The sequence below is a fragment of the Pteronotus mesoamericanus genome, unplaced genomic scaffold, assembly GCF_021234165.1.
Source record: "Pteronotus mesoamericanus isolate MK-2021 breed Mesoamerican mustached bat unplaced genomic scaffold, CSHL_Meso_final scaffold_36, whole genome shotgun sequence".
NCBI classification, from domain to species: domain Eukaryota; kingdom Metazoa; phylum Chordata; class Mammalia; order Chiroptera; family Mormoopidae; genus Pteronotus; species Pteronotus mesoamericanus.
Window position 1 is genome coordinate 15,878,558 of NW_026555313.1, and position 27,356 is coordinate 15,905,913.

General features: G+C 36.1%; 1 protein-coding gene across 1 annotated transcript; it reads left to right on the plus strand.

Annotated features, from left to right (window-relative positions):
- On the plus strand, nt 1-26,743 carry HOATZ (HOATZ cilia and flagella associated protein). Its single transcript, XM_054592237.1, has 6 exons — nt 1-226; nt 1,268-1,306; nt 1,792-1,853; nt 23,833-23,892; nt 24,452-24,504; nt 26,562-26,743. The coding sequence occupies exons 1-6, from the start codon at nt 1-3 to the stop codon at nt 26,614-26,616; spliced, it is 495 nt and encodes a 164-aa protein (XP_054448212.1). The 3' UTR covers nt 26,617-26,743.
- The last annotated feature ends 613 nt before the right edge of the window (nt 26,744-27,356 follow it).

Here is a 27,356-nt window from a genome sequence, read left to right on the forward strand (position 1 = left end):
ATGGAAACGAGGCCCGGAGCAAGCCCTAGCACAGGAAAGGAGTCCTGTGAAATTTGTCCCCAGGGATTACTGGTGTTCAGCGGCTCTTCAGAACAGGACACCAACTTGGCCAAGCAATTTTGGATCTCAGCGTCAATGTATCCTCCTAATGAATCCCAGTTGGTGCTGTCCGGAGGTAGCGCTCAGCGTCTGCCGGTGGCCGGGTTGTCTAAGAGCAGTGCTCCTGGTGAGTAGCTGCATCCCGTCGATCATTTCTGCCTCCACCATGACCAACACTGAAGATACTCGAGTCCTTCCCAGGAAAAACATATGCCAAACATAATTCTTTAAAAGAATTTTTTTTTTCATTTACGGTTGACATTCAATATTATATTAGTTACAGGTGTACAATATCGTGGTTCGACATTTATATAACTTAGGAAGTGATTCCACCCCCATAAGTTTAGACCCGTCATAAGTATTTATTACAATATTATTGACTATATTCCCTAATGCTGTGCTTTATATCCTGTGACTATTTTTTATAACTAGCAATTTGTTCTTATCAATCCCTTCACCTGTTTCATTATCCCCTTAACCATCCTCCCATCTGGCAATCATCAATTTGTTCTCTGTATCTATGAGTTTGTTTCTGTTGTTTTTGTTCATTTGCTTTATTTGTTTGTTTTATGTTTTAGATTCTACATATAAGTGAAGTCATACGGTATTTGTCTTTCTCTGACTTATTTCACTTAGCATAATACCCTCTAGGTCCATCCATGTTGCCACAAATGGCAGTATTTCATTCTTTTTATGGCTAATATCCCATTGTATATATGTACCACATCATCTTTATTTGTTTATCTGTCAAACCTAATTCTAAAATGAGCATCTTTCATTTGAAATGTCTAAAACCCTATACAAATAATTCTTAAAATTTCTCAGCAATCTTTCTACTCAAAATCTTTGTTACACCTAAAAGTACACCTCCAAGTATCCTGTAGGCAATGCATCTACTTGGCCAAAGGGTATGGAATAACTTGGGGAAATGTTATATCTTGGCTTAAAGGGTATTAAGAATAATTATTTACATAATTGAGTTCAAATGCAATCCCTGGAGAAAGTTGAAGGCAGAGTCAATATTAGGAACCAAGTTCCCTGGCCTATAAGACTTTAGTAAGGCCTAAGATACGGAAGCTGTTACTATGCAATTTTTATAGGTATAAAAAGCTTAAATACTTTTAATACTATGGTTTTCCAATGATTTCTATTCTTTTGTAATTTTTAGAGAAGAGTTACTTGCAGTCTTTTTTCCTTGAGAAAAACAGTAAGTACCAAGTTTTATACCTTTCAACATGTTGATTCCGAGATTCTTCAGAAGAGATGGTAAGTATAAGAATACAATTTTACACTTTGGCATAACTTTCTGAATTACATACCAAAACCCTGTTTCAAGAACCACCCTATTTATTTTGAGGAAAATGCCTAAATTCCTATAGCAAGCTGAATAGGAATATGGAAATTAGAATCTCTGATACTGCAAATATGTTCTCTTTAGAGACCTTTTCATGTCTCTGAACTCAGCCTTACTTATCTTGTAAAGAGATTAGAAGTTCCCTGGAGCCATAGCTAATTAATTCCATCTCCATTTGTTTATGAATCTGGTTTATAAAGTTTTAAGACATAGTACATATTTATGTTTACCTTTCTATTGTATGTATTATGTTTCAATCTTTATGCAATTTTATATAAATATTATTGTAAAATCATAATAAAATTATTTCAGATTGAATTTGACTTTATGTTGTTTAGAGGCTACAGATGTCATTGCTGAAACCCTAAAAATTGAGGAAAAAGAAAAGTATCTCCAAAAGGTAGGCCAGCATTTCAGAAGGTCATCTCATTTTCATTAAACTTTCTAAATAACCCCAATTATTCTTTTTAAACATATGTCTATATAAATGTTTCATTTCTGGTATGTCTTCTTGAGCAAATAGGAAAACCTTTACTAGAATTTTAATTGAAGATTAAGAAATTCTATTAAACTATGGCTATTCTCAGCCTCTGCAAAAGCCTAAGGATATATAGGAACAACAGAATTAAAGGGAAATGGAGAAAAATGGATTCACATACTTTCAATCCAATAAGACCCCAAACCATATACAATGTTCTAAGAACAGAAATAGTGTAAGATCAGGAAAAATTGAACATAATTTACCATCTCAATAGGTCAAAATTAAATGACCAGAGGAATGAGTCTGTCATCTAGAACGATTTTCACTAAGGGCTGAAACTAAATACATTGGTGGCGTCAAATCAACTGAATATGTCTCTTTTTAGTAATATCCTTTGTTTGCTTTTCATGATGCAGTCACAGTCTTTAACTCAGTAATTAATGCAGTGATTTATAGAAATGTTTTGTTTGTTTAATGGATAAATTCCATTTCTGTGACTATTCTTGTACTGTAAAGGCAAAGACAGAGGATTCACTTTGGCCTAAATGTCTTTAATCATTGCACATATTGGCAAACTCTGAAAGACTTATCGGGAATTCTGCATAAATTACAGAACAATGCATCTATATTTGCTGATTAGATTAATTCATTTTGTGGACTATTGGTGATTCCTCCAAACAAATTAGGTAATTAGAAATAGTTAGTCAGCATTTTCTTCTCTCAAAAGTGTATTAGGTACCGCATATTTATGCTAGTACTTGAAGAGAGGGAAGGAGCCTAATTTTCAGTGAGGCAAAATCATTAAATATCAACTTCTTCAGCACTTTTGGAGTTAAAGTTTCATTTATTTTCAGTTTTGGAAGGGATTACAAATTAAAGGTTAAAGATAAACTATTATCAACTTTTTTATCTTTTGTCAAACAGTTAAGACAATATGGCATGAGTTACAGGTGGATGTTCTGCTAATGAACAACTATATCATTAGTCTTAGAACTGGTTTCTTTGCCTCAGGTTCTATCAATTTATGACCTGCTTAAATATCCACAGATATTTATTGAGAACCTGCTCTGTGTCAAGTGCTGTATTAGATTCTGGGAATGCAAAGATAAAATGTGGTTCCTGATCTCAAGGAGTTTACAACTTAGTCAGGGAGATAGCCAATTAAAGTCAAGAATTATGATATATTATTATGATAAAGGTGTACACATAATACTATAGGAACATATTGAAGGACATTAAAACAACCCTAAAGAATCAAGGACTCTTCTCAAAGGAGTTGGTTTCGAAGAATGTGTAGAGTTGACCAGACAAAGAATATGCAAAACAATTCTCCATACTTCACTAGTTCTCTTCCTAAATCCCAAATCCAATTACGTTGCTTTCCTACTATATTAGTCTGCTGGGGCTGACTGATATGGCTACTATATTAAGCACCATAGTGCTGGGGCTGCCATAACAAAATACCACAGACTAAGTGGTTTAAACAACAGAATTTTATTTTCTCATAGTTCTGGAGGCTGGAAGTTTGAGATCAAAGGACCACCAGAGTTGGTTTCTGATGAAGCCTCTCTGCCTGGCTTGTAGACAGCCAGCTTGTCACTGTGTCCTCACAAGGCAGAAGGAGAGATGCGGTATCTCTTTCTCTTCTTATAAGGACACTAGTCTTATATTAGATAACTTCATTTTACCTTATTATCTCCAAATACAGTTACACTGGGAGGTTAGGGCTTCAACGTGGGGATTCGACAGGGATACAGTGCAGTCCACACACCTACTGTCATTTTTTTCCATGGCTCTCTATGTCTGCAGGATCAAGACTAAACCTTTCAACATGGCATTCAAGTTCCTTTCCAACCTGACCATGACCCAACTGACTTTTCCTACCAGTCTCTTCCATCCCTTATACCCCTTCCCACCCCCAAGATAACCTACCCTCTACAGTTGGTTCACAACCACTAGGCTAGGCCACATTGTGTACCCCTTCCCATATATGCTACCAAAGTTGAATGAGTAAAATATGTTTTTGCTAAACCTATACATACACATTATTCTGTGATATCTGCCAAATTGTACATTAAGTCAAGTGGGTGCTGCAATGCAGTATAGAAGATTATTTTTTTGAGAGTAGAAGAGATCTAACAAAACAGCAAGGCAGTAGAAAAGAGAGAATGTTATCAAAACTGTGCTTTGTGAACATAAAAGAGAGTTTAGTCAGTCATCTTCAAACAATGTCATGGTGCAAATAGCAACCAAGAGAATCCTGCAATAACTGAATGCTCTTTATATATCCTCAAATGTTACTGTGATGTAGTATTCCTATAGCCAATTCAGTGAGTCCAGGCAATGTGCTAATATACTACTATGCTAAGTAGTTCACATCTACTCATATTCTCCTTAAAACAGCCTCATGATGCTTATCCCCATTTAATCAAACAAAGCCTAAATGACTTTCCAAAGTTTCCACAACAGGGAAGTGGCAGAGCCTAGATTCAAAGCCTGTATCCCAACTCCAGAGCCCATGAGACTCATTGTGTTTAATGACTGCTGGCCATGGCATTGGTCAGGTATGCCACCCAATATTCTAAAATTCAAAATTGCTGCAGGAACACAAGTGTGAAAAACATCTTTCCTAGCCCTGCGGACTATAAGCTGTTTCTTTAACCTGCAGTGCACTTTTATGTCTCTATCTACAATGCTCCTATCCATTTATCTTCAAGACCAAGCTCAAGTGCCACCTTCAATGTAAAGGCTTCCCAGAGGTGATCTAGAGACTAGCAGATGAACAGCTTCCTTCTCTGTGCTCCCATAGCATGTCCCATCTACCCTCTTCTAGTATGTATCACAGTTTATTATCTGAGTTACAGATAATTGAGTGTGTTTCTGTCTTTCCCACTAGATTACAAGCACTATAGTGTAGTGGGCTTTGGAGACAAACCGGTTTGGAAGTCTGACTCTGCCACTTACTACTCGGGTGACTTTGAGCAATATATTAAACACCTGTGAGGCTCAGCTTCTTCAGATACAAAAGGAGCAATGGTAAAAATATCCACCTCATAAAGTTAATGTAAGACATAAAGCATGTGAGGAAAAATGGTTTTCCCTCAACAAATGTTAATTTTCTTCCCTCTATGAGTGCAGAAGCCATTTCTTACTCACTTAACACCCATGCCTTTCCAGTAACTGAAACTCAAATATTTGTTGATTGAATAAATAAATGCATAATGGAATTAATGAATGAGTGAATATACGCTCTATACAATAATAGCTCCATTTTGTTTAGCCTTTCCACATATATCCATCTAGCAAATTTTCCAGGCTAATACTTTTTGCAAGAATACTCTCAAAAGCTAACCTGTTTGCAGGTCTGCTTTAGAACCATTTTTAGCACATCACCTCTCTTATCAGTTTTGCTTTTATCTCATGGCTCTATATGTGAGAGGAAAGGTGACTTCATGTAGTTACTGAAATATAGAATCAATTTTAAGGTACCACTGCTTTTCTAAGTCTATAGAAAGTACTGTCACTGCACTGCTACCACGACTATTCTAGAATTTTTTTAGTTCTTTTTAACTAATAAAACATTTACAATGATCCATATGATTTCGGAGAATCTTCCACATATTTTGAACACCTACATGATAAATAAATTTCTGGAATAATTTTCATTTTAAACTGGGAAAAATATTTCCCATCAACTCTCTTAAAGGTTTTTTTTTTCTTCCACTATCTCTTTAAAATTAATGAAAATCTAAAAATTTATTTTCTATCTCTCCTAAAAGTACATTTATAGCTTTCTCTCCTCAACTGATATTGATTTTTCCGTTGTTGAAATATTTTGAAACTTTAATGTTACCCTCCATTTTGGAACGTTTTCCAGGTATACATTATAAATGCTTTTGGTTAGTGGACAAAATGCTATTAATCACAACTTCTATTTCTGTGATGGATATCCATGGCAGAAAATCAAAAACAATTGAATCTGTCAAGATTAGATGGCTTACTCTGTTTATAAAGGAAATCTTATAGCACAATACTGGATCATTATTCTTCCTTCAAGAGTTCTAAAATAGTCTGAAAACATTGTAATAAATGAATAGTCAGCTCATTCTTTGAAATCATAAAACTAATTGCTTTCTGGTTTTGCCACCTTTCAGAAAGCTCTTCAGATGATTATTGCTATGAAAAGCATAATAAATTATGCATTTCTTGGGAGAAAGAAGAAGAAATCAGAGCAGTATTTTAAGGCATATTTACAGATGACATATTTGGAAATGTTCACCTGGAATCAAAATTTTATATGAGTGAATATAAAATATTTTTACAAGGAAATTATTCAATCTGCATATGAACACCTCAGATAAACCCTTTATTGGGAATGGGGTTTTAATCTGTCCTATCACACGTCCAATACAACCAGTACTGACCGTAGTATAAGTCTAAATCAAAAGTGAATTTGCTATATGTCACTACCATGAGCCAGAAACAAACTGTACTATGATAAGGACATTCTTAGAAGAGGAAGATCCTAAGAAGGTTGATAAGGTGTATTTTTAGGAAATGAAACATGAAAGTGGATATAAAACTTTAATGTTATTCTACACTTGAGGAATACTCAGAATCACTATAAGTCAGTGTCCTAGAGCTAAACCAGAGATGTACGGAACTCAAGTAAAGAAAATCTTCTTTGGTGTCAAATTAATTGGGATGGGCTTCCCAGACAAACCTAAATTTTCTCAGTAACAGTGTTATCTGGCTTTGTTTTAGTTTTACTATCCCACCTTAAAGTAGTATTAATACAGTTCCTTTTCCCCCATAAAACAAATACCATTAGGAAGTGGTAGATTTCTCCTTCTCCAACAAAATCTATCTAGTCATTTAAATTCTTGTTCCTAATTTATCAAAGAATTCAAGTGGAAGAATCACAAACACAGACTGTGCATTCACAGTAACAAGCAAATAATAGTTAAAAGATTATACAGTACAAATATTAATTACTCTTTTATATTATCTACGGTACCACTTTGTTTTCAAACATATCTAATCTTGGAGAACACGTTTAGCTGACAGACAAGATTTTCCTCTTAATCTTCCTTAGTAACACCTATAGTCCATGAAAACATACTTGGAGAAAGGGAGTTAGATTTGGGATCAAGTCATTGAATTCATTGCTCTATACAGACCCAGCCCCAGAGTTGAATGAGGTCATGTCCCCACATGCATCTCTTTCTTTTTCCCCCAAAGATCTGTATACTTTATCTTCTAGACATATTCACCTTAAGAACAAAATTAAAACCCTAAGGTACAATTGCACAGGGACCCATAGTAATTATCTGTTTGCAGTGATTGAATTAAACTATTAAATGCAGAATGAAGCAAAACAAAAAGGGGGGAGGATCATGGCCCTGACTGGTGTGGCTAGGTAGGCTGGGCATCATCCTGCAAACCAAAAGGTCACCAGTTCAATTCCCAGTCAGTGCAGAAGGCTGGGTTGTGGGCCAGGTCCCCAGTTGGGCAACCGTTTATTGATGTGTCTCTCACACATTGATGTTGCTCTCCCTCTCCCTCCCTTTCCTTCTCTCTAAAAATAAATAAATAAAATCTTATAAAGAATCTTATATTATTTTTTTTTAATCCTCACCCAAGGATATATCCATTGATTCTAGAGAGAGGGAATAAAAACAGAAACATAGATGTGAGAGAGAAACATCAATTTGTTGCCTCCCATGAGCTATATGCACCCTGACCAGGGATCAAATCTGCAACCTTTTTGTGTACTGGATGACAATCTAACTAACTGAGCCACCTGGCCAGGGCAGGATCATGTATTTTTTAAAATAAATGCAGTAATGTCAATTTGATTTCAGATAAATAAACCTTATTGTTCAAATTAGTAAATACCTTGAAAGCAGCAGGGCAAATCAAATAGAATTTATTAAAGAACTGGATTATTCTGTGGATCATGTGACTCAAAATAATCATGACATACCTGAAATCAAAAATATAACTTTCTTTTTTTTCCCTTTGTCTCTGTCAAAGGCAAGATGAAAAATCATGGGCAAGTTATAGCATAGCCAGGTAATAAAGTGAAACAATTTATGTATCTACATTTACTTCATCATTTTATCATTTTTCTGTGGTAAGGTATGTTAGTCGCATGACAGATAGTCAAAAATGCCCTCAGAACTGGAGATGATGCAGTCATTTTTCTATTTGGCTCTTGAGATTTTACAGCTTCCTCAAGCCACTGTGTTAAAATTTGCACAGCCACTTACTATCTACTATTTATTTGTAAGTCCAAAATCCATACTCATGGTGCTTTCATGGTCAATGATGGATGTTCACAGAAGAGTGAAAATTTTGAGTTGCCCAAATGTACACATTTCTAGCTGAGGATGAATGAGGTGATGATGCTCTGCCATCTTGTTTCAGCTCTTATACTATGAATAGATTTCCTTTGTGCAGTTTATTTAGTGCCAAGTTTTTAGCTTTCTTAAAAAGTATTTGGCTGTTTAAAAAAAGTTTCCAAGTGCTGAAGTACTGTCTAGTGCTCCAAAGTACAAGAAGTTGTGATGTATCTAATGGGAAAAATATATGCATTAGATAAGTTTTGTTCAGATATGAGTTATAAGTGATGCTAGCCATGAGTTCAATATTGAAGAATCAACAATGTATTTTTTAAAAGGTGTCTTTAAAGATAAATACACATAAAACAAAATTATATATTGATCCATTGATGAAATGTGACCAAAGGCAGTCAGGAAACTAGGATCAATGGTTCAGTATTTGCTAATTCAGTGTTAGCAGCAACTTTATAAATCATAGCTACTGCAAACAAGAATTGACTACTAAAATTGGTTAAATTGTAGTTTAATGTACAAAGTCTTTCACTATCTGTTTCCTGCCACACCTCCCTGCCCTCATTTACCACCGTTGCCCTGTGGCACCATTCACACTGTAGCCATTTGGAACCACTGGTAGTCCCAAGAACCGACCAAGGTGTTTTATGCTTCTGTGACATTGAGCCTCCAATTTCTTCTACCTGCAAGTGCATTTCTCCTACTCGTCCCATTTAGCTAATGCCTACTTTTACTTAAAAACTAGTCAATGTTCACATTCAAGTCTTTTCTTACGCTCACATATTTCCCAGTCTGAACAAATACCCATTCTTTTGTGCTTCCCTAGGACCCTGTACATTGCTGGCTCAAGATCCTGATGCTTAGTGCTGTGGTGTAGTCGATGTATTTCTCCTGGAGGCTCTGTGTTCCTTAATGAAAAGAATCATGATTTCTTTGACTTTATAATCACAGAGACTGACAAATAGTAGATGATCTCCTAGCCTATCAAATAAATGCTTACGAATGAATAAATGGATGATTTAACTTGTCTGGTCAAGGATCCTGCATGATAGCCCAGTTCCTCAAGTTAGATGGCATATGAGGTACTCATTTCAGAGGACAATAGTTCAAAATAGGATTGACCAAGGCTTAGAGGACTGACAGAGTCATAAGTACTGAATGAACATTTAGTCAGTTGTACAAAAGGATGTGCAAGCAACAAAAAAGAGAGAAAATACAATTTGTAGGTCACAGAATAAAGTCATAGCAGGTAAGCATCATATGGTCTTTTAAGGAAATGATACCAGGAAAAGGCAATAGTTAGAAATTTAAGATCATGGTGCCAAATTTCGACAACATGTAAGAGAAACCTTGTTATAGTAATTAGGATACAGGATCAGGAGTGGAAAATAAGGCAGGACCTCTGTTCCAGAGTAGCTGAGATACTAGACAAGGAAACAAGACAAGGGATTGAACACAGGGGACAAGACAATATTCCATGTACTAGAATCACATACTCTTCCCCCAAACTACTGTCACATAGATAAACTGCTGTGTTACTACGTGAAAACTACTTTAGAGCCATTGTTATATAAGCAAACAAATAGACATGACTGTGGTAATTTGTGATGGGGGAAAACAACAAACAAAAAAATATTGTTTAAGAATCATTTTACAAACAGTTGATTCTGCTACTGAGATAAACTCTGTTGAATAACTTTTTTTTAAAAGGCATATCTTCATTGTAACAGTGATTAAGTAATTTATTCAAAAAAACCTGGAAGTTATTTAGGATAGTGCAGTAGTGCCCCCTTACCCACAGAAGATGTGTTCCAAGACCCCCAGTGAATGCCTGCAACCACAGAGAGCACTGAGCCCTTTCTAAACCACTTTTTCCTATATGGGCATATCTATGGTAAAGAGTAATTAAAAAATTAAGCACAGTAACAGATTAACAACAATAACTATTAATAAAATAAAACATTTATAAAAATATACTATAGTAAAAGTTATGTTAATGTGGTCTCTCTCTCTCCCAATATATCTTTTTTTTTTTTTTTGGAAGGGGCACCCAGAGCAAAATATCTTATTGTACTGTCCTCACCCTTCATCTTGTGATTTTGTGAGATGATATAATACCTACGTAATGAGATAAACTGAGATGAATGACATAAGCATTATGATACTATAAGGCATTAAGCATTAGGTTACCTGAACACAAGCACTGCAACACCATGACAATCGATCCGATAACTGAGACAGCTAAGTAACTACCGGGTGGGTACCATATGCACTGTGGGTACACTGGATAAAGGGATGACTCACATCCCAGGTGGGACAGATTGGGTGGGAACAAGTTTTCAGCACATCACTCAGAACAGCATGCAATTTAAAACTTGTGAGTTCTTTATTTCTGGGATTTCCATATAATATTTTCAGAACAGGGTTGACCACAGGCAACTGAAACCATCAAAGCAAAACCACAAGTAAGAGCTGGGACTACTGTATATCTAAACTTTGAAACTTTAATTATAAAGGATATGTTTTTAAAGCACTGGATAAGTAAAAAGAGAAGAAAAAAGATTTGCTAGACACTGGAACACAATGATGAACACACACACATACGTTTTAAATATATAAGCTCTCCTTATATGAAATTTGCAATCTAATCAAGGAGAGAGATTTTTATGAAAAAATTATATATGTTGTTAGGAGAACATTTAATAAGGCACTATTAATCCAATTAAGGGAATCAGGGAGGATTTCTGCAAACATTAATCTGACATTGGGAAGAAGTGTGGGCATTAATTTGGCCAGAAGGACAGGGTGGAGGGACCATTGGAAGAGCATTCCAGGCAGCAGAGATGGCCATACAAAGACCCTGTGCCTCTAGAAGGGTTTCAGAAGCTGAAGACCAGGGTGGTAATGTGAAGTTTAGGCAATAATAAGGAACAACAAGAAGTCATTGAAGGGTTTTCGGTAAGGGGAAGATAATATGAGGTTTGTTTGAAAACGTTCAGGAGACTGATATGGAGAACAGTTGAAAGTGGCAGAGCAGAAGAGGGGAAACCAGAGCGGAGGCCAGTGCAGTCATCAGCCAGGAGGTGGGGGCTACTTGGATTGGGAAAAAGTAGGGAGATTTGAGAGATAATGAGCAAGTAAAATAACTAGGGCTTGAGTTACATATTGGATACAGAATGTGAGGTATAGCAAGGTATCAAAGATAACTCATCATTTTCTGGATTGCTTAACAGGATAGGTGGTGCCATTTTCTGAAACAAGGAACATCAGAGCAGGTGTTGAACTGTTTCTGGAGGAAGTGAGAGGTTAAAAGTTCAGTTTAGACTTAACTAAGTTTGAGGTACCTTTGATATAGGCAAAGATAAGCAAATTCGAGCTATCAATTGGCCTGTGAATAAATGGGCTAGAGAAATATGAGCCAGAGATGTGATAGAGTTATCTGGAAGGGGAATCCCCCACCCCTCCTCCTTATAGCCTAAAGGGCACAACGGGAAAGAGATACCTGAAAGATAAAGGCAATCTCATTGGCCCATTCATCATATCTGTGTAACTCTCAGCATGATGAAAATCTTAATTATTTTTTTGCCAAGGACAAGTCTTGATAATTATTGCAGACTGAATCATCAGTAGTAGTAATTCAGCCATATATAGAGTATCCTTAACATATATTTATAGTTTATTGAATTTTAAAATGTCATGCTCATCTTATGTTCACGTTTCTCAACATTAAAATTCAAACCTCACTGCTTTTTTAAAAAAATAAGTGACTTTTAAAGCAACATTAAAGCAGTTCTTAAAATTACATACTTGTACTTTCATGTATTTTTTAAAAATTTAATCTTTATTGTATTTTTTTCTCCATTACCATTTAGTACCTTCTATCCACCTCCCCCCGGCAATCACCACACTCTCATCCATATCCATGAGTCTTTTTTTTCTTTTTTGCTCAATCCTTCTACCCCCTCATCACCCCCTCCCCTGCGACTAGCTGTCATCTGCTTTCCATCTATGAGTCTCTCTCTGTTTTGCTTGTTAGTTCAATTTGTTCATTAGATTCCACATTTGAATGAAATCATATGGTATTTTTCTTTCTCTGAATGACTTATTTAACTTAGCATAGTGTTCTCCAGGTCCATCCATACTGTTGCAAAGGGTAAAATTTTCTTTTTTTTATGGCCAACTAGCATTCCATTGTGTAAATGTCCCACAGTTGTTTTATCCACTCATCTACTAAGGAACACTGGGGCTGCTTCCATATCTTGGCGATCATAAATACACTGCACTGAACAGAGGGCTGCTTATGTTGTTTTGAATTAGTGTTTCCGGTTCCTTTGGTTATATTCCCAGGAGTGGGATTGCTGGGTCAAAAGACAGATCCCTTTTTAATTTTTTGAGGTGTCTATATACTGTTTTCCACAGTGGCTGGACCAGTCTGCATTCTCACCAACAGTGCAAAAGGGTTCCCTTTTCTCCACATGCTCTCCGGCACTCGTTTGTTGATTTATTGATGATAGCCATTCTGTCAGGTGTGAGGTGGTATCTCATTGTAATTTTAATTTGCATTCCTCTAATGATTAGTGACATTGAGCATCTTTTCATATGTCTATTAGCCATCAGTATGTCCTCTTTGGAGAAATGTCTATTCAGGTCTTTTGCCCACTTTTTAACTTAGTTGTTTGTTATTTGGGTGTTGAGTTTTTTTAAGTTCTTTGTAAATATTGGATATTAACCCATTATTAGATGTACTGGCAAATATGTTCTCCCATTCTGTGAGTTGTCTTTTTATTTTGTTTATGTTTTCCTTTGCTGTGTGATGCATTTGTTTTGTGTAAATGATTTAAAACAAGATCTATGTTCTTCAAGTAATTATTATTAGTTTTCCATTAACTATATATAACAGAATTAAGAAAAATATATAACAGAACCAGGAAAATACACATTTTTTCTTCTTCAAAACAGATAAATTCGTATTTCATTGAAACCTACATTTAAGAAAAATGTATCAACTCTTTCTTTTGTAATGGCTAATATGTTTTTCTCATTTTAGTAAGCTGTCATTTTTTTTAATGAAAATTATATATGTCAGAGCTGGGAAATGAGCCAGGATCAAGCAATTTCCAGGAAGTATGGAAAGGTGCTTAGATATGCATTTTTTCCCCTGCAAGTTAGCTTTCTTCCTCTCTCTGATTAATAAACCTCTAACATCTTTCATCCACTCCCATAGATGACTGTGTTAGGTCTACCTTCTAAAAATCAGATTAGTGCTAGAGAAAGTGTTTTCACTTATTACTCAGGCTATCTTTTAAAGTACACAGCAGATAATTTGAGGTCTAAAAGTTCTGTATGTTACTATAATAGATATACATTTACTATATAGAAATTATAGAATCTACATAGCAGATTCTAATTAATAGACACAGGGAATGGCAATAAATGCACAGAGTATATTCATAGTTGAAGCATTCTGTTATCAGAATCAACAAGCTAAGAGGTGCATACTGCCTTTTGGAATCAAGCCCAAAGTGAGACTTTCTACTAATACATAGCTTTACCGTAAGACAAGAAAATTTCTCACCTTCCACATGATTGCATTTGTAATGTAGAATAAAAATAGAAGCTACTAAGAAGACTTTTTGTAGAATAAGAACTAAAATTCCCTAGTGATCCTATGGGATATTTAACTCCCAATCATTGCATACTTTTTTTGTGTATGTATTTTTATTTTTTTCTCAATTTTCTTTTTTTTAATTTATTTTTTTATTGTTCAAGTACAGTTGTCTCCATTTTCCCACCACCACTTTCCCCTGCCCATCCCACCCTCAGTCCTTCCCCACTTTGGCTTTGTTCATGGGTCCTTTATACATGTTCCTTGACTTGACCCTTCCCCTTCTTTTCTCCATTATCCCCCTCCCCCTCTCCTCTGGTTAATATTAGTTTATTTTTTTCTTTCAGTGTTGCCAGTTATATTCTTCTTGCTTGTTTATTTTGTTGATTAGGTTCCACTTATAGGTGAGATCATACGGTGTTTGTCTTTCACCACCTGGCTTATTTCGCTTAGCATAATGCTTTCCAGTTCCATCCATCCTGTCACAAAGGGTAGGAGTTTCTTCTTTCCTTCTGCTGCATAATATTCCATTGTGTAAATGTACCATAGTTTTTTGATCCATTCATTTATTAATGGGCACTTAAGTTGTTTCCAATACTTGGCTATTGTAAATTGTGCTGCTATGAATGTTGAGGTGCATAGGTTCTTTTGAATTGGTGTTTCAGGATTCTTAGGGTATAATCCCAGCAGCGGAATTGCTGGGTCAAAAGGCAGTTCCATTTTCAGCTTTTTGAGGAAATTCCAACCTGTTTTCCACGGTGGCTGCACCAGTCTGCATTCCCACAAACAGTGTACTAGGGTTCTCTTTTCTCCACGACCTCACCACCACTTGTTTCTATTGTAAAACAATAGAAACTTGAGTCTTCTTAGGTAATTTTCTAAATTTAGAATGTAATTCTTATTTTATAGTTAATTAGTAGGCAAAAATCCTATCATAGATATTTAGTTTATATTAAATAAGATCTTAGAAAGCTCATGAGTTTGAAAGTACCATTGTAATTCAATTATTCTTTACCCATTTTTAATATTTTTATTTTTCAATTACAGTTGACATTCAATATTATAATCATTTCAGTACCACATATTGATTAGACATTTACATAACTCATGAATTAATCCCCCCAGTAAGTCTAGTACCCACATAGTTATTAAGATTTATTGACTATATTCCCTATGGTGTGCTTTATTTACATCCCCATGACTATTTTGTAACTATCAATTTGTACTTCTTAATCCCCTCATCCTTTTCCCCTAGCCCCCCAAATCCCCTTATCTGGCAATCATCATTTTGTTCTCTATATCTATGAGTTTGTTTCTGTTTTGTTTGTTTATTTTATTTCTTAGATTACATATACAAGTGAAATTATGTGGTATTTGTCTTTCTCCGTCTGACCTACTTCACTTAGCATGATTCTTTGTCTACTGATGGACACTTGGGTTTCTTCCATATTTTGACTATTGTAAATAACGCTGCAATGAACACAGGGGTTCATATGTTATTTCAAATTAGTGTTTTGGGTTTCTTCAGATAAATACCCAGGAGCTGGATTGCTGGGTCATATGGTAGTTCTATTTTTAATTTTTGTATATCCTCCATACTGTTTTCCATAGTGGCTGCACCAATTTGCAATCTCACCAACAGTTCCCTTTTCTCCACATTCTTGCCAACACTTGTTTGTTGATTTATTGATGACAGCTGTTCTGACAGGTGTGAGATGGTATCTCATTGTGGTTTTAATTTGCATTTCTCTGATGGTTAGTGATGTTGAGCATCTTTTCATATGTTTATTGGCAATCTATAGATCCTCTTTGGAGAAATGTCTAGTTAAGTCCTCTGCCCATTTTAATCAGCTTGTTTGGGGGTTTTGTTTGTATGTTTGTTTGTTTGCTTTGGTGTGAAGTTGTGTGAGTTCTTTATATATTTTGGTTATTAACCCCTTATGAATGTATCATTAGCAAATATCTTCTCCCATTCACTAGGTTGCCTTTTTGTTTTGTTGATGGTCTCCTTTGCTGTGCAAAAAATTTTTAGTTTGATATAGTCCCATTTGTTTATTTTTTCTTTTATTTCCCTTATCTAAGGAGACATATCCAAAAAAAAAAATTACTAAATGCAGTGTCAGATAGTTTACTGTCCATGTTTTCTTCTAGTGTTATGTTTTCAGGTCTTATATTTAAGTTTTTAATCCATTTTGAGTTTATTCTTTTATATGGTATAAGAAAGTGGTCAAGTTCCATTTTTTGCATGTATATATCCAATTTTTTCCTAATTATTGAATAGACTGTCTTTACCCCTTTGTATGTTCTTTCTTCTTCATCATAGATTAATTGACCATATAGGCATGGGTTGTATTCTGTTCCATTGATCTAAGTACTTTGTTTGTTTTTTTTAATTGGACTGATATCTTCTTTGCATCACTGAGCATGTTTTGCGTATTGTGAGAATTAAACAAGCCCACTGCATCCCTAGCTGCCCTTCCCCCTTTGATAAGTAATCTTAAATCCTTAGATTACTTATTTTGGAGCTTCTCTAAGTTTCTAAAACTTTTGCATGTTATAAAATTTTAAACATATACTAAGATTCAGCAATGGATTTGTGTAAATGTTACCTTCCTTTTTGTGCTTTTTTTTTTTAACATTTTCTGACATTTGTGCCATGAGCATACATTACATTTATATTCAATGGAAGGAGTAAAGAATTTTTTAAAATTTTCCCTTTGAATTAATATATTTCCCCCAGTACTTCCTATTCTGTTTTCTTCATTTTTATTTTTTTGCTTTCAGACCATCTGCTCCTCTCAATATATAATAATAATATTTTTGAGAACTAACTATATAGCATATAAACTATAAGCCCTTTACTCACACTGTCATTTAACTCTCAGAAAAACTCTATCAGAGAACCATTAAATTACCTCTATTACAGTTAGGAAGCTGAAGCTCAAACATGTAAGTGACTTTTTCAAGGTCACACATTTAAAATATAATGACCACAGTTTGAACCTGGGTGTGTCTGACAGTGGAGCCAAGATGCTTAATTACTATATCATACTGGTTTCAAGAGTTTCTAGATTCTCAGTATTGGGATGGTTGCCAAGTAACTAAGCAAAGAGCTGATTTTGAAATCAATTCAATACTGCTATATTTTAAGATTAAATTCAGTGAGTTAATTTTTAAACTATGGTAATCAAAAGAAAATTTCTTTTGGTAATGTAGATAGGTAATCAGAGAAATAAACACTACCATATACTATTTCTGAGGAATGCTTTAGTCAAAAAATGTCAACCATAAGACATGGAAGAAATGCATTTTTCATATGAGAACAAGGTCTTAAGAAGAAAGGACCTTTCTTTTAAAGTCTTGTGTATATTAAGAGCTTTTCTTCTCCTTAAAGATTAACTGAGGAGAAAGTTTATGATACACAGGAGAATTTGTGGACAGAGGAGTTTTTACTACATAATTCAGGGCAAATAAGAGCTTAGATATCACTCCTTGTTTCTCCTTTTTTCCTTCAAACTCTATTCACCAATTCTCCCACAGGTCTAAGCTTGGATGATCAGAAATCCTCCATGCCTGCATAAAGGAGGTGGGCAATCCATCCTTTCCCTCTTCCCACTCTTCCACATTTTTGAAAGCATTGAAAGAAAAATTTTCTTTCATCACCATCATCGTCAACACAGCATAATAAGTACCATTTATTAACTATCCACCACATGCCGTTCATTATGTTAAGCAATGTTGGTGTTACCTCCAATTTTCACAACTTTTCTTATAGATGAGAGATCCAAGATTCAAAGAAATTGTTCTTTGATTTACCCAAAACCAGAAACTTCTAACCCATGGGTTAGTGATTACAGTTGGAGAGAGGGAAAGAGAAGCCAGGAGAAATAATGAAGATATTACTTGCCATTGATCAAACAGCAGAATTGGGATTCAAACCCAAATGGATTTGACTTCAATAATCTATGTTTCCACCCAAGTTGTTTGGCTTTGAATAGCCAAAAATAAAGAACTAAATAATTCTATAAGTGATATTAAAATTCATTATCCTTTTAGGAGATATGAAATTTATAAATTACCATATTCTAATTTCCTGGAATCAACTTTTATCAGATAATTTATTTTTCAAAAATAGTGTATAAATATAAATAAGAAAATACTCAGTATTAAAATATTATAAGTGTAAATTCTCATCCCCTTTTTGTATTATTTTTTTAATTAATACATTAAAATATCTTATAAAATTCCAGTAATGGACACAAGGAAAACACTATGATTAGAAATGAAAATTCTTTTGTTGTTATGAAATTAACAAGTAAGTTATTTATCCCTACTAATAAGGTAAATTTAAGGATTTTTCTCTCACCACTGAATTTATTTATTCTGGCAGAGATTTCTTATACTAGTGGGCAATGACACAGTTGTTTACAGTAGTTTTATTGTTCATTCCCAGGAAACATGTCCAGGAAGCAGAAATCAAGTCATATTTGAAAGTTTTGTTTCTGGTGCATTATATAATATTATATTTTATAAAATTTATTATGCACTAAAATCCATTATAATAAAAAGGACCTGAAATAAAAATAAAAAATGAATGAACTTTTTATTCTTATTTTAGAATCTGTAATTAAATATTTGTTACTTTTATATTAGAATCATTATAACAACATAATTTGCCTATGGCTACACAGAAAACAATCACGTAGTTTTGTTCACAGGGATTTTAAGAATTAAACTTGTCCCTGTTTAGTATCACTTTCAAAAACTTTTTTTTTTGCTCATGCTAGCAATTGTGTATTAGACAGTGTAATGATTTAATTCATATATCATGACTCAATTCAATTCAAGAAAAAAAATCATTGAATATAACATAGTAAGCACTGCTAAGCTCTAAGGAAGTATAAAAAGGTAAGTAAGACTCTGAAAAAGACAGTGTCTGTGAGATAAAGCAGGGAAAGCAAGATCAATACCATAATACAGATATAAAGTGCTATGTAATCACTGTATGGGAGCAATCGATTCTAATTAAGTACATATGCAATGGAAAAATTGGAAATGAAACTAACATTTAATACCTACATTGAAAATAACCTAGGTCTTTATCTACAGACATTATTTTATTCAGTCCATAGCAAGCTGACAGATATTATGAAATTTAGCTTAGTTTTAAAAATACCTTGAACTTCTTTTCTTTCAATAACTATGATATATGATGCCTAATATTCAAATAAAAAGTAGAAATCTTGTCCCCAAATAAATAAAATAAAAACTTTGTAGGCTCATAAAAGATCAGATTAAGACTACTTGAGCAGTACAATGAAAAGCCAAAGCACCAGTATTCCAGGTCTGGCTGCTGATTACTCCTGCCCTTGCACTGGCTCCTCCTCTCCTTCGTCTCAGAGCCTGCCTGAGGGTTGAAGCTTCCCTTGCCAGGATCAGGACTGAAGATTCATCTTGAGGAATCACTTAGCAATGCAGCAGATTCTGGGGCTTTGCACACCATTTCCTGTGTCTCAAGAGCTCTTTCTTTTCTATCATGTCTCTATTATCTGGTGATCACCACTTTCAGGTCCAAGCTTGGACATTACCTCCTCTGGGACATCTTCTCCGAGTTCCCCTGACAGCCTGAAATTAAGGATCCCTCTTCAGTTCCCTAACTGCACTCTATACTAACACCAACATAGCACATTGGAACTATTTATTTTTTTCTCCACAAGTCTGCAATCTCTTTGCAGGTAGGAATTGTGTTTTGTGCAGCTCTTACACAGTAATGTGACGTCGTAGGTGCTCATTATGGATTGAAATGGGTTCCTCAAAAAAAGCTGTGTTGAAGTACTAACCCCTAGTACCTCAAAATGTGACCTTATTTGGAAACGGAGTCATTGAAGATAAAATGAGTTAAGAAGTTAATACTGGAATAGGGTGGGCCCCTAGTCCAATATGACTGGTGTGCGAATAAGATGGCCATGTGAAGACAGAATCACACAGGAAGGAAGCAATGTGACAATGAAGGCAGAGATTGGAGTTACACAGCTGCAAGGCAAGGCATGCCACAGACTGCCAGCAAACCACCAGACGCCAGGAAGAGCTAAGGAAGGATTCCCCCACAGGTTTTAGAGGGGACGTGGCCCTGCTGACACCTTGATTTTGGACATCCAGCTTTCAGAACTGTGAGACAATAAATAGGTTGTTTTAAGCCACCCAGTTTGACACTTTGTTACAAAAACCCTGGGAAAATAGTTCAGTGCTCAATAAATTTGAGTAGACCAATGGACGACTTAGAATTTTTACCTAGTGATGACAAATCTATGTCTATGCTCAGTTATTTCTTGCTTCTAATCTTCTTTAAATCATTTTTTTTATTTTTCAATTACGGTTGACATACAATGTTATACTAGTCTCAGGTATAAATCCCAGTGATTAGATATTATATAACTTACTAAGTGATCATCCTAATAAATCTCATACCCATCCGGCACCATACATAGTTGTTAGAATATTATTGACCATATTTTCTGTGCTGTACTCTACATCACCATGGCTATTCTGTTACTACCAATTTGTACTTCTTAATCCCTTCACCCAACCACTAACCCTCTTCCCTACTGGCAACCATCAACATGTCCCCTGTATTTATGAGTCTGTTTCTGTTCTGCTTGTTTCATTTTTCTTTTTATATTCAATTGTTGATACATATGTATTTATTGCCATTTTATTGTTCATACCTTTGATCTTTTTTTTTCTTATAGAAGGCCCTTCAATATTTCATGTAATACTGGTTTGGTAGTGATGAACCATTTTCGCTTTTTTTTTTGGTCTGGGAAGCTCTTTATCTGCCCTTGAATTCTAATGATAGCATTGCTAAGTGGAGAATCTTGATTATAGGTCCTTACTTTTCATCACTTTGAATATTTCTTGCCAATCCCTTCTGGCCTGCAAAGTTTCTTTTGAGAAATCAACTGTCAAGTTGCCTACAACTCCCTTGTAGGCAACTTACTGCTTTTCTCTTGCTACTTTTAAGAATCTCTCTTTGTTTTTAACCTTTGTCATTTTAATTATGATATGTGTTGGTGTGGGTCTCTTTGAGTTCATCTTGTTTGAAACTTTCTGCACTTTCTGGGCTTCCATGTCTATTTCCTTCACCAAGTTAGGGGAGTTTTCTCTCATTATTTTTTAAATAGGCTTTCAATTCCTTGCTCTTTCTCTTTTCCTTCTGGCACCCCCACGATATGAACATTGGTATGCTTGAAGTTGTCTCAGAGGCTGCTTTTTTTTTCTGTTCTGATTGAGTGTTTTTTGCATCCTTATATTCCAAATTGCTGATTTGATTCTTGGCTTCACCTACTCTGTTGTTAATTCCTTGTAAATTATTCTTCATTTCAGTAATTGTACCCTTCATTTCTGACTGGATATTTTTATGGTTTTCATTTCCCTTTTTATGCTTGGAGTTCCTCTTAGTTCATCTACTCTTCCCCTAAATTCACTGAGCATCCTTAAAACCAATGTTTTGAACTCTGTATCTAGTAGATTGTCTCCATTTTGTTTAGTTCTCTTTTTTTTGAGTTTTGTTCTGTTCTTTCATTTAGGACATGTTTTCATGTGTCCTCATTTTGGCACCCTCCTTGTGTTTGTTTCTATGTGTTAAGTAGAGCTGCTACATCTCCCAGGCTTGGCAGAGTGGCTTCATGTAGTATGTATCCTGTAGGATCCAGTGGCACTGCACTCCCATTCATCCAAGCTGTGCCCTCCAGGTGCACCTCCCTCCCTGTGGGCAATGAACACCCTCTTTTTGTGGTTGAGCCTTGATTGCTGTTGGCACATCAAGGGAAGGAATTTAATTGCATGCTGATTGGCTGCCAGAACTGGCTGAGACCACCATGGAGGATGACAGAGTTAACAGAGGACCACCAGGGCCCTCTTAATGAAGCAGGACTTATTTCAGTGGGGCTCTGGTGCCCACTGAGTCTGCCCCCTTGAGTTTGTCATTTGTGGAGGTAGTCATGTGGTGCTTCTACATAGTCTGAAGCTGTCCACTGGGTGGACTGGCTCCGGGGCCTCCCATGAGGCAAGGTCAGCCACCACCTGCATTCTGCCCAGGGCCACCAGCATAAGCTACAAAGAAATCTGCAGGTGGCTGCTACTTGTGCTGGGCTTGGAGGTGCCCAGGAGAGACCAAGCTGTGAACCAAGGCTGGATGCTGGCAGTGTCAGGCATGGAGCCACTTAGCAAGGGGTATGGGGCATGCCAGGGCCAGATGCTGCTTGTTGGAGAGACTTCAGAAAAGTCTGAAGGATTAATTGTGGCAGGCCATTTGTTTGGAAAAGCCACTGGAAACAGCTTGGGTGGGGTGGGGCCGGACATCAGGGAGTTGCCAGGGCTGGGTGAACAGTGATAGCCAGGTCAATAGAGAATCAGATTTGGCACCTGCCTGCTGGCTCTGTTGTGGGGGTGGGAGGATGGGCTCAGAAAAGGAACAGTGGCCTCTGCCAGCACTTCTGTCTGGGAGAAAACTGCCCCTCCAACCCTGTACCTGATGCCAGACACTTCAGTTCATTCCTGTGTGTCCCTAGTGCCTTTCAAGCTGCTGCCCTGGTACAAGAACTCAGAGAGAGTGAATCCAAGTAAGTCCATGTGATGGCCTGTTAAGAGGAAATCCTGACACTCCAGAAAACCTCCATCTCACTCAACATCAATCCTCACTGGTTATCACAGCCAAAAGTTAAGGGGAATTCTCTTCCTGTCAATGAAGCCTCGGGCTATGGGGCCTGGTGTGGGGCTGGGAACATTTGATCCTCAGGGGATCCTGGCAGCCAATATATCCCTCCTGATTTTTAACGACCTCACTTAGGTGTCCGACGAGACCATTCTGTTCTCTCATGAGGCTTCTTTACGTCTTTAGTTGTAGAACTTCCGTTCAGCTAGATATCAGGCAGTTCTAAATGATGGCTGTTCTGTAGTTGAGTTGCATTTTTGATGTGGTTGTGGAAGGATGCAAGTACCACATGCCTTCGCTGCCATCTGCACTGGAAACCTCTTTCTTCTAGTCCTGATCTATACAGAACTTCTTTCATTTTATTTGGCCATTTGAAGCTACAAGTTTTATTTGTCAGATTCTCCAGTTTTTCTTTCATTCTCGAACACTCCCGATGAAATATTCTGCCCAGCTATCTCCCAAACTGAATGTAACTAAATTCTATGAAAAAAAATTGTGGCACTTGTATTTGCCTCTTTTTATATAGTATATATCTTGATAAATCTTTATGCCTGCATTAAATTAGTATTTTATACTTAGGAGAACTTACCTGAGATTGTGCATGTCTCAATATCTAAGGCAGGAGAGATGAGAGAACAAGACTCTTTCATAGACAAGCTACTAGAATGAGGCTGTTGTCATGAAATGAGTGGTGGCATATTATTTGAGCTTGCTGATTTTATATCTTGCTACCATTTAATGGAAATTTAATTAGTGTGGTGGTCAATAGCTTGGGCTTCATTGTCAAATACAGCTGGTATCAAATCCAGTTTTGCATTTAATAGCATGGGTAAGCTATTTATCCTTAGTAAGTTGCAGATTCCTCATCTGTAAAATTGGATCACAGTAGCCAAATCTATGAGTTATTATAGTAAAATAATGATGTAATATATATGAAGTTCTTAGCATAGTTCATGTATTAAAGTCAATAAAAGTTAATTATTAGATAAGAAACCTTTTATTTTGGATCAAAATCAAAATATTTTGCAGAGCATCATTCTCTGGAATAAAAACTGCATTGTGTTACAAGTGAAAAGTACAAATCTGTCATGGAAAAAAATATTTTTAAATTTGACCCCAAAATACAAAAAGAAAAAAGGAAAAAACTCTATCCATGGTGAACACAAAACTTTACTGATGAGTCAAAGAATCACCTGCTTTCTTGCCCCCCCCCCCTTTAAACAGGCTAAAAGGAGGGATGAGATTCTCCAACTCTTAAGAAAACAAAGAGAAGAAAGGATCTCGGTGAGACTGATAGTGAGACATTTGGATAAATCTGTCTGGTGGGGGCGGGGGTGAACTATGGTAAATTCTCAGAGATTGACCCCTTAAATCTAGATACACATGTTCCAGAACCATTTATATACTAGAAGGGGTCAGGGTGCAGACATCAGATAATTTGGCAATCCTTGGTAAACCAAAGACATCTCCAGAGTGCGCCAGCCCTGCCGGCAGAGGGTTACTGCCGGGGAGCTTACTATCACAGTGTAAAGCTGTCCTATATCAGCACGGGCGACTGCAGTGCTGATATTTGTTTTACCATGATCGTGTAAAAGCAAATGCTAAATGAAGAGAAACAACCTTAATAAAAAACAATAATTGCACCCTGTAAACTTATGAATGTGTACATTCTCCTGAACGAACCCCAAATCCCTAATCTGGCACATTTCTGACTCCACAGTCCCCAGCGGGAAGATGCTAGTCTATAAATTCTGTGACAATTTTACCTCATGTATTTTTTCAATTAAACTTCAGTCAGGGCAAGGAGTAAAACAGTTCCTTTTTGATTTCTTGTTTTGTTTAGAAAGAACTGGTCTCACTTCCTTACAAACCAAAGACCAAAGTACACAAAGCAAAGTAAGTATACTTCTGGCAAATATCCTCACTTTTCTCTTTTCCCCGTAAAGAAGCACTTCTTTTCTCTTACTCACTTTGCCCCCTACACTCAAATCTTCTAAAAACCTTCCCACCAATTTAGGGATTTCTTGCCTTGAATAAAGTTACCTTTCATCTACATGAAAGCCTGTAAAATATGCAAGCATAAATTGCTATAAACAGGAAAGTAAATCAACTTTGTACCTATTCTCTTCCCTGGCTTCCTCAACCTGGGTTATTGTATTCACCTGCTCTCACCCTCTCAGCCCCTCTCTCCCATGCCCACACCTAACCCCACCATCTTTAGCGAATCTGAAGGTCTTCTAGATTGTCAATGCTGATATCACCAACGGCATACCTAGAGTTCTAAATCTAAATTCAAGTAGCAAGGGCTTTACCCTCAAAGTGATGGATTAATAGCTCTGTCCTTGGAATAGTGTTAGAGCAGGACCAGGCACATGGTTCAGAAGAGTTTAAAGGAAACCAACTATCACTAGTAAATCATTAATAAAAAAAATCTCAGTTTTTGTATTATGACTGAAGACCAATGTTTTTAACTCAACATTAATTTGACAAGTATTTATTTGCAAACTACCTTCAGGGAGAACAGTGAGAAAGTAATAGGATTTTTGTTCTTATCTCACTGGTATTGAGGCTGACTCCCTTTAAGTCATCAAATGTCATTAAAGAAAAATTAATATATCTACACTAATTTTTAAAATTTTGAAAAAATGAAAAGATGATTCAATCACCTAGCTATATTGTTTACACAATGCTCAGGAACTTAATTACTCTTATTTTAGCAGATGATTAAATTTAAGTTCTAAGGATGAAGCAAAAGTTCTATCAAAAGATTCACTTGCCTGATTCAAATAATGGACAAAGACTGCCCCTTGAATAGCATAAACAGATACCTCTGGGGGCCTTCGATTTCTGTGCATATTTTTGCAGGACTGATCAGAACATTTCTGCTACTACTCATGTGGAGCTACCTAAAAGTAAAACATTATTTCACAGCTTGAAAAGATAATTCCCTTAATGATTTGAATCCTTACTTAATTTCTTTTGTATGTCAGCTTGCTAGTTCTCTCTCCCTCCTCTGTCCTGAAGCCTTAAATCTCATTCCATTCCACTGTGATATCTTCTTCCTCTGAGCTTCTTATACTGTTACCATCTTTTGGCAATTGATCAAGCACTACTTTGTGCTCATATTTTATAATTATTCTACTTTGAGTATCTCTTGAGCTGTTATTTAACTTTTCACATATCTTTAACTTGTCTATGACTGTATTGTAAGCTCCATTAGAAATTGAGTCACCCAAAGTGCCTAGCACACTACCTACATGTAGGAATTTGGAAAATATTTGTAATAAAAAAATAGTTCAAAAATGTGTGACATTATCTGATTTATAAAGTGGTGTTTTATACTGTATATTAGTATATAAACTTTTTTAAACTTTGAAATATTTTAGACACATTGTAAAATCTTTAATTCTGCCCTCTTCTTCCTCCTTCCATCCCTTCCTGTCTGCCCAAACCCCTGGTAGCTACACAGATGCACCCATACTGTCCCTTCTCCAACAGACCTTAAAATAACCCAAGTCCCCTTCTGTCAAAAAGAAGGAACTAGAAAGTATGTACAGAGTGAGATTTTAGTAGCAATGTGTTTATTATCAACTCCAGGAATATTTGCATTATAAAGAGGAATGATTAGAAGGAACAATGGGTTCATCAGTCATCAATGATGTCATCAATGATGTCAGTCATCAATGATGAAATCTCCAAAGTTTGACTCTTGGGTGAGCAAAACATATTTAGGGTTAGGAGGTCTTCTCTGTTGCCCTTCAAATCACACTTTACAGTAGAATAACCACTTCTCTCCCATATGTTTATACTTGGTTGCAAAATTGAATGCCTAGGCAGAATCCAAGACAGCAAACCCGTTATTGGGGAAACTTTCAAGAGCTGTTTCCATGCCACTTGATGTTCACAACTATGGAGTTCTGTGTATTAGAACTGACTCATGTTACTACCAACAGGAAAATGATTCCAGAGTCAAATAAAGAACAAGAAGAAGTCAAAGCCTTGAACTAATTTGATGGACACATGATAGCGGATGGCTCACTTAGATCTTCTTTTGAAACAACCTGTGCTTCCATCAGGATCCTTGAGCTCATTTGTTAAAACAGACAAAGAAATAAAAGTTAAATATGCAGACTTCTAGGAATTTTACCAGCTATTGAATACTTGTATCTATGTTACTTATTGGATACTACTGTATTTGACAGCACACAGTAACTATCTCTCTCATCTTTTACATCCTCAAACTCCTATTTATCTTATTTTCATTTGTTATTTCCAGAATTTCTAAATGTGATCTATATTATGAATATCATAGAAACAAGAAATAGGGCTTTATGTGTCCCAATTTGTAGACCACTAGTAAAAACAATAAAGAAATAGAAATGAAAGAGCAGTCCTCCAAAGTCTTCTTGCTGTTAAAGAAAAAAAAAAATCTGTTTTCCAAAATTTGTTTTATTCAGTTTCTGGAACATGTCTGAAGGCAGAAATGAATGGCTTCTAGTTCTGTGAAGAGCTGGCTTAGCATTCCTGTGTCTTACACCCATGTACAACCTGGTGCCAACCTCCCTCCCTCCCTTTGGTGTATATTGGAAAAGAGAAGGTTAAGCATCTGTCCCTTCTGTATTGTCCTGCAGGCATTCCTGCTCAGGACTGTACACTCCGCTCCAGTGCTCACAGCTCTGTTTATGATGACTGTTCACTTTGCTTGGCCTCCACCTGCAACTCCTGGACATAACTCCATCAGATGCAAC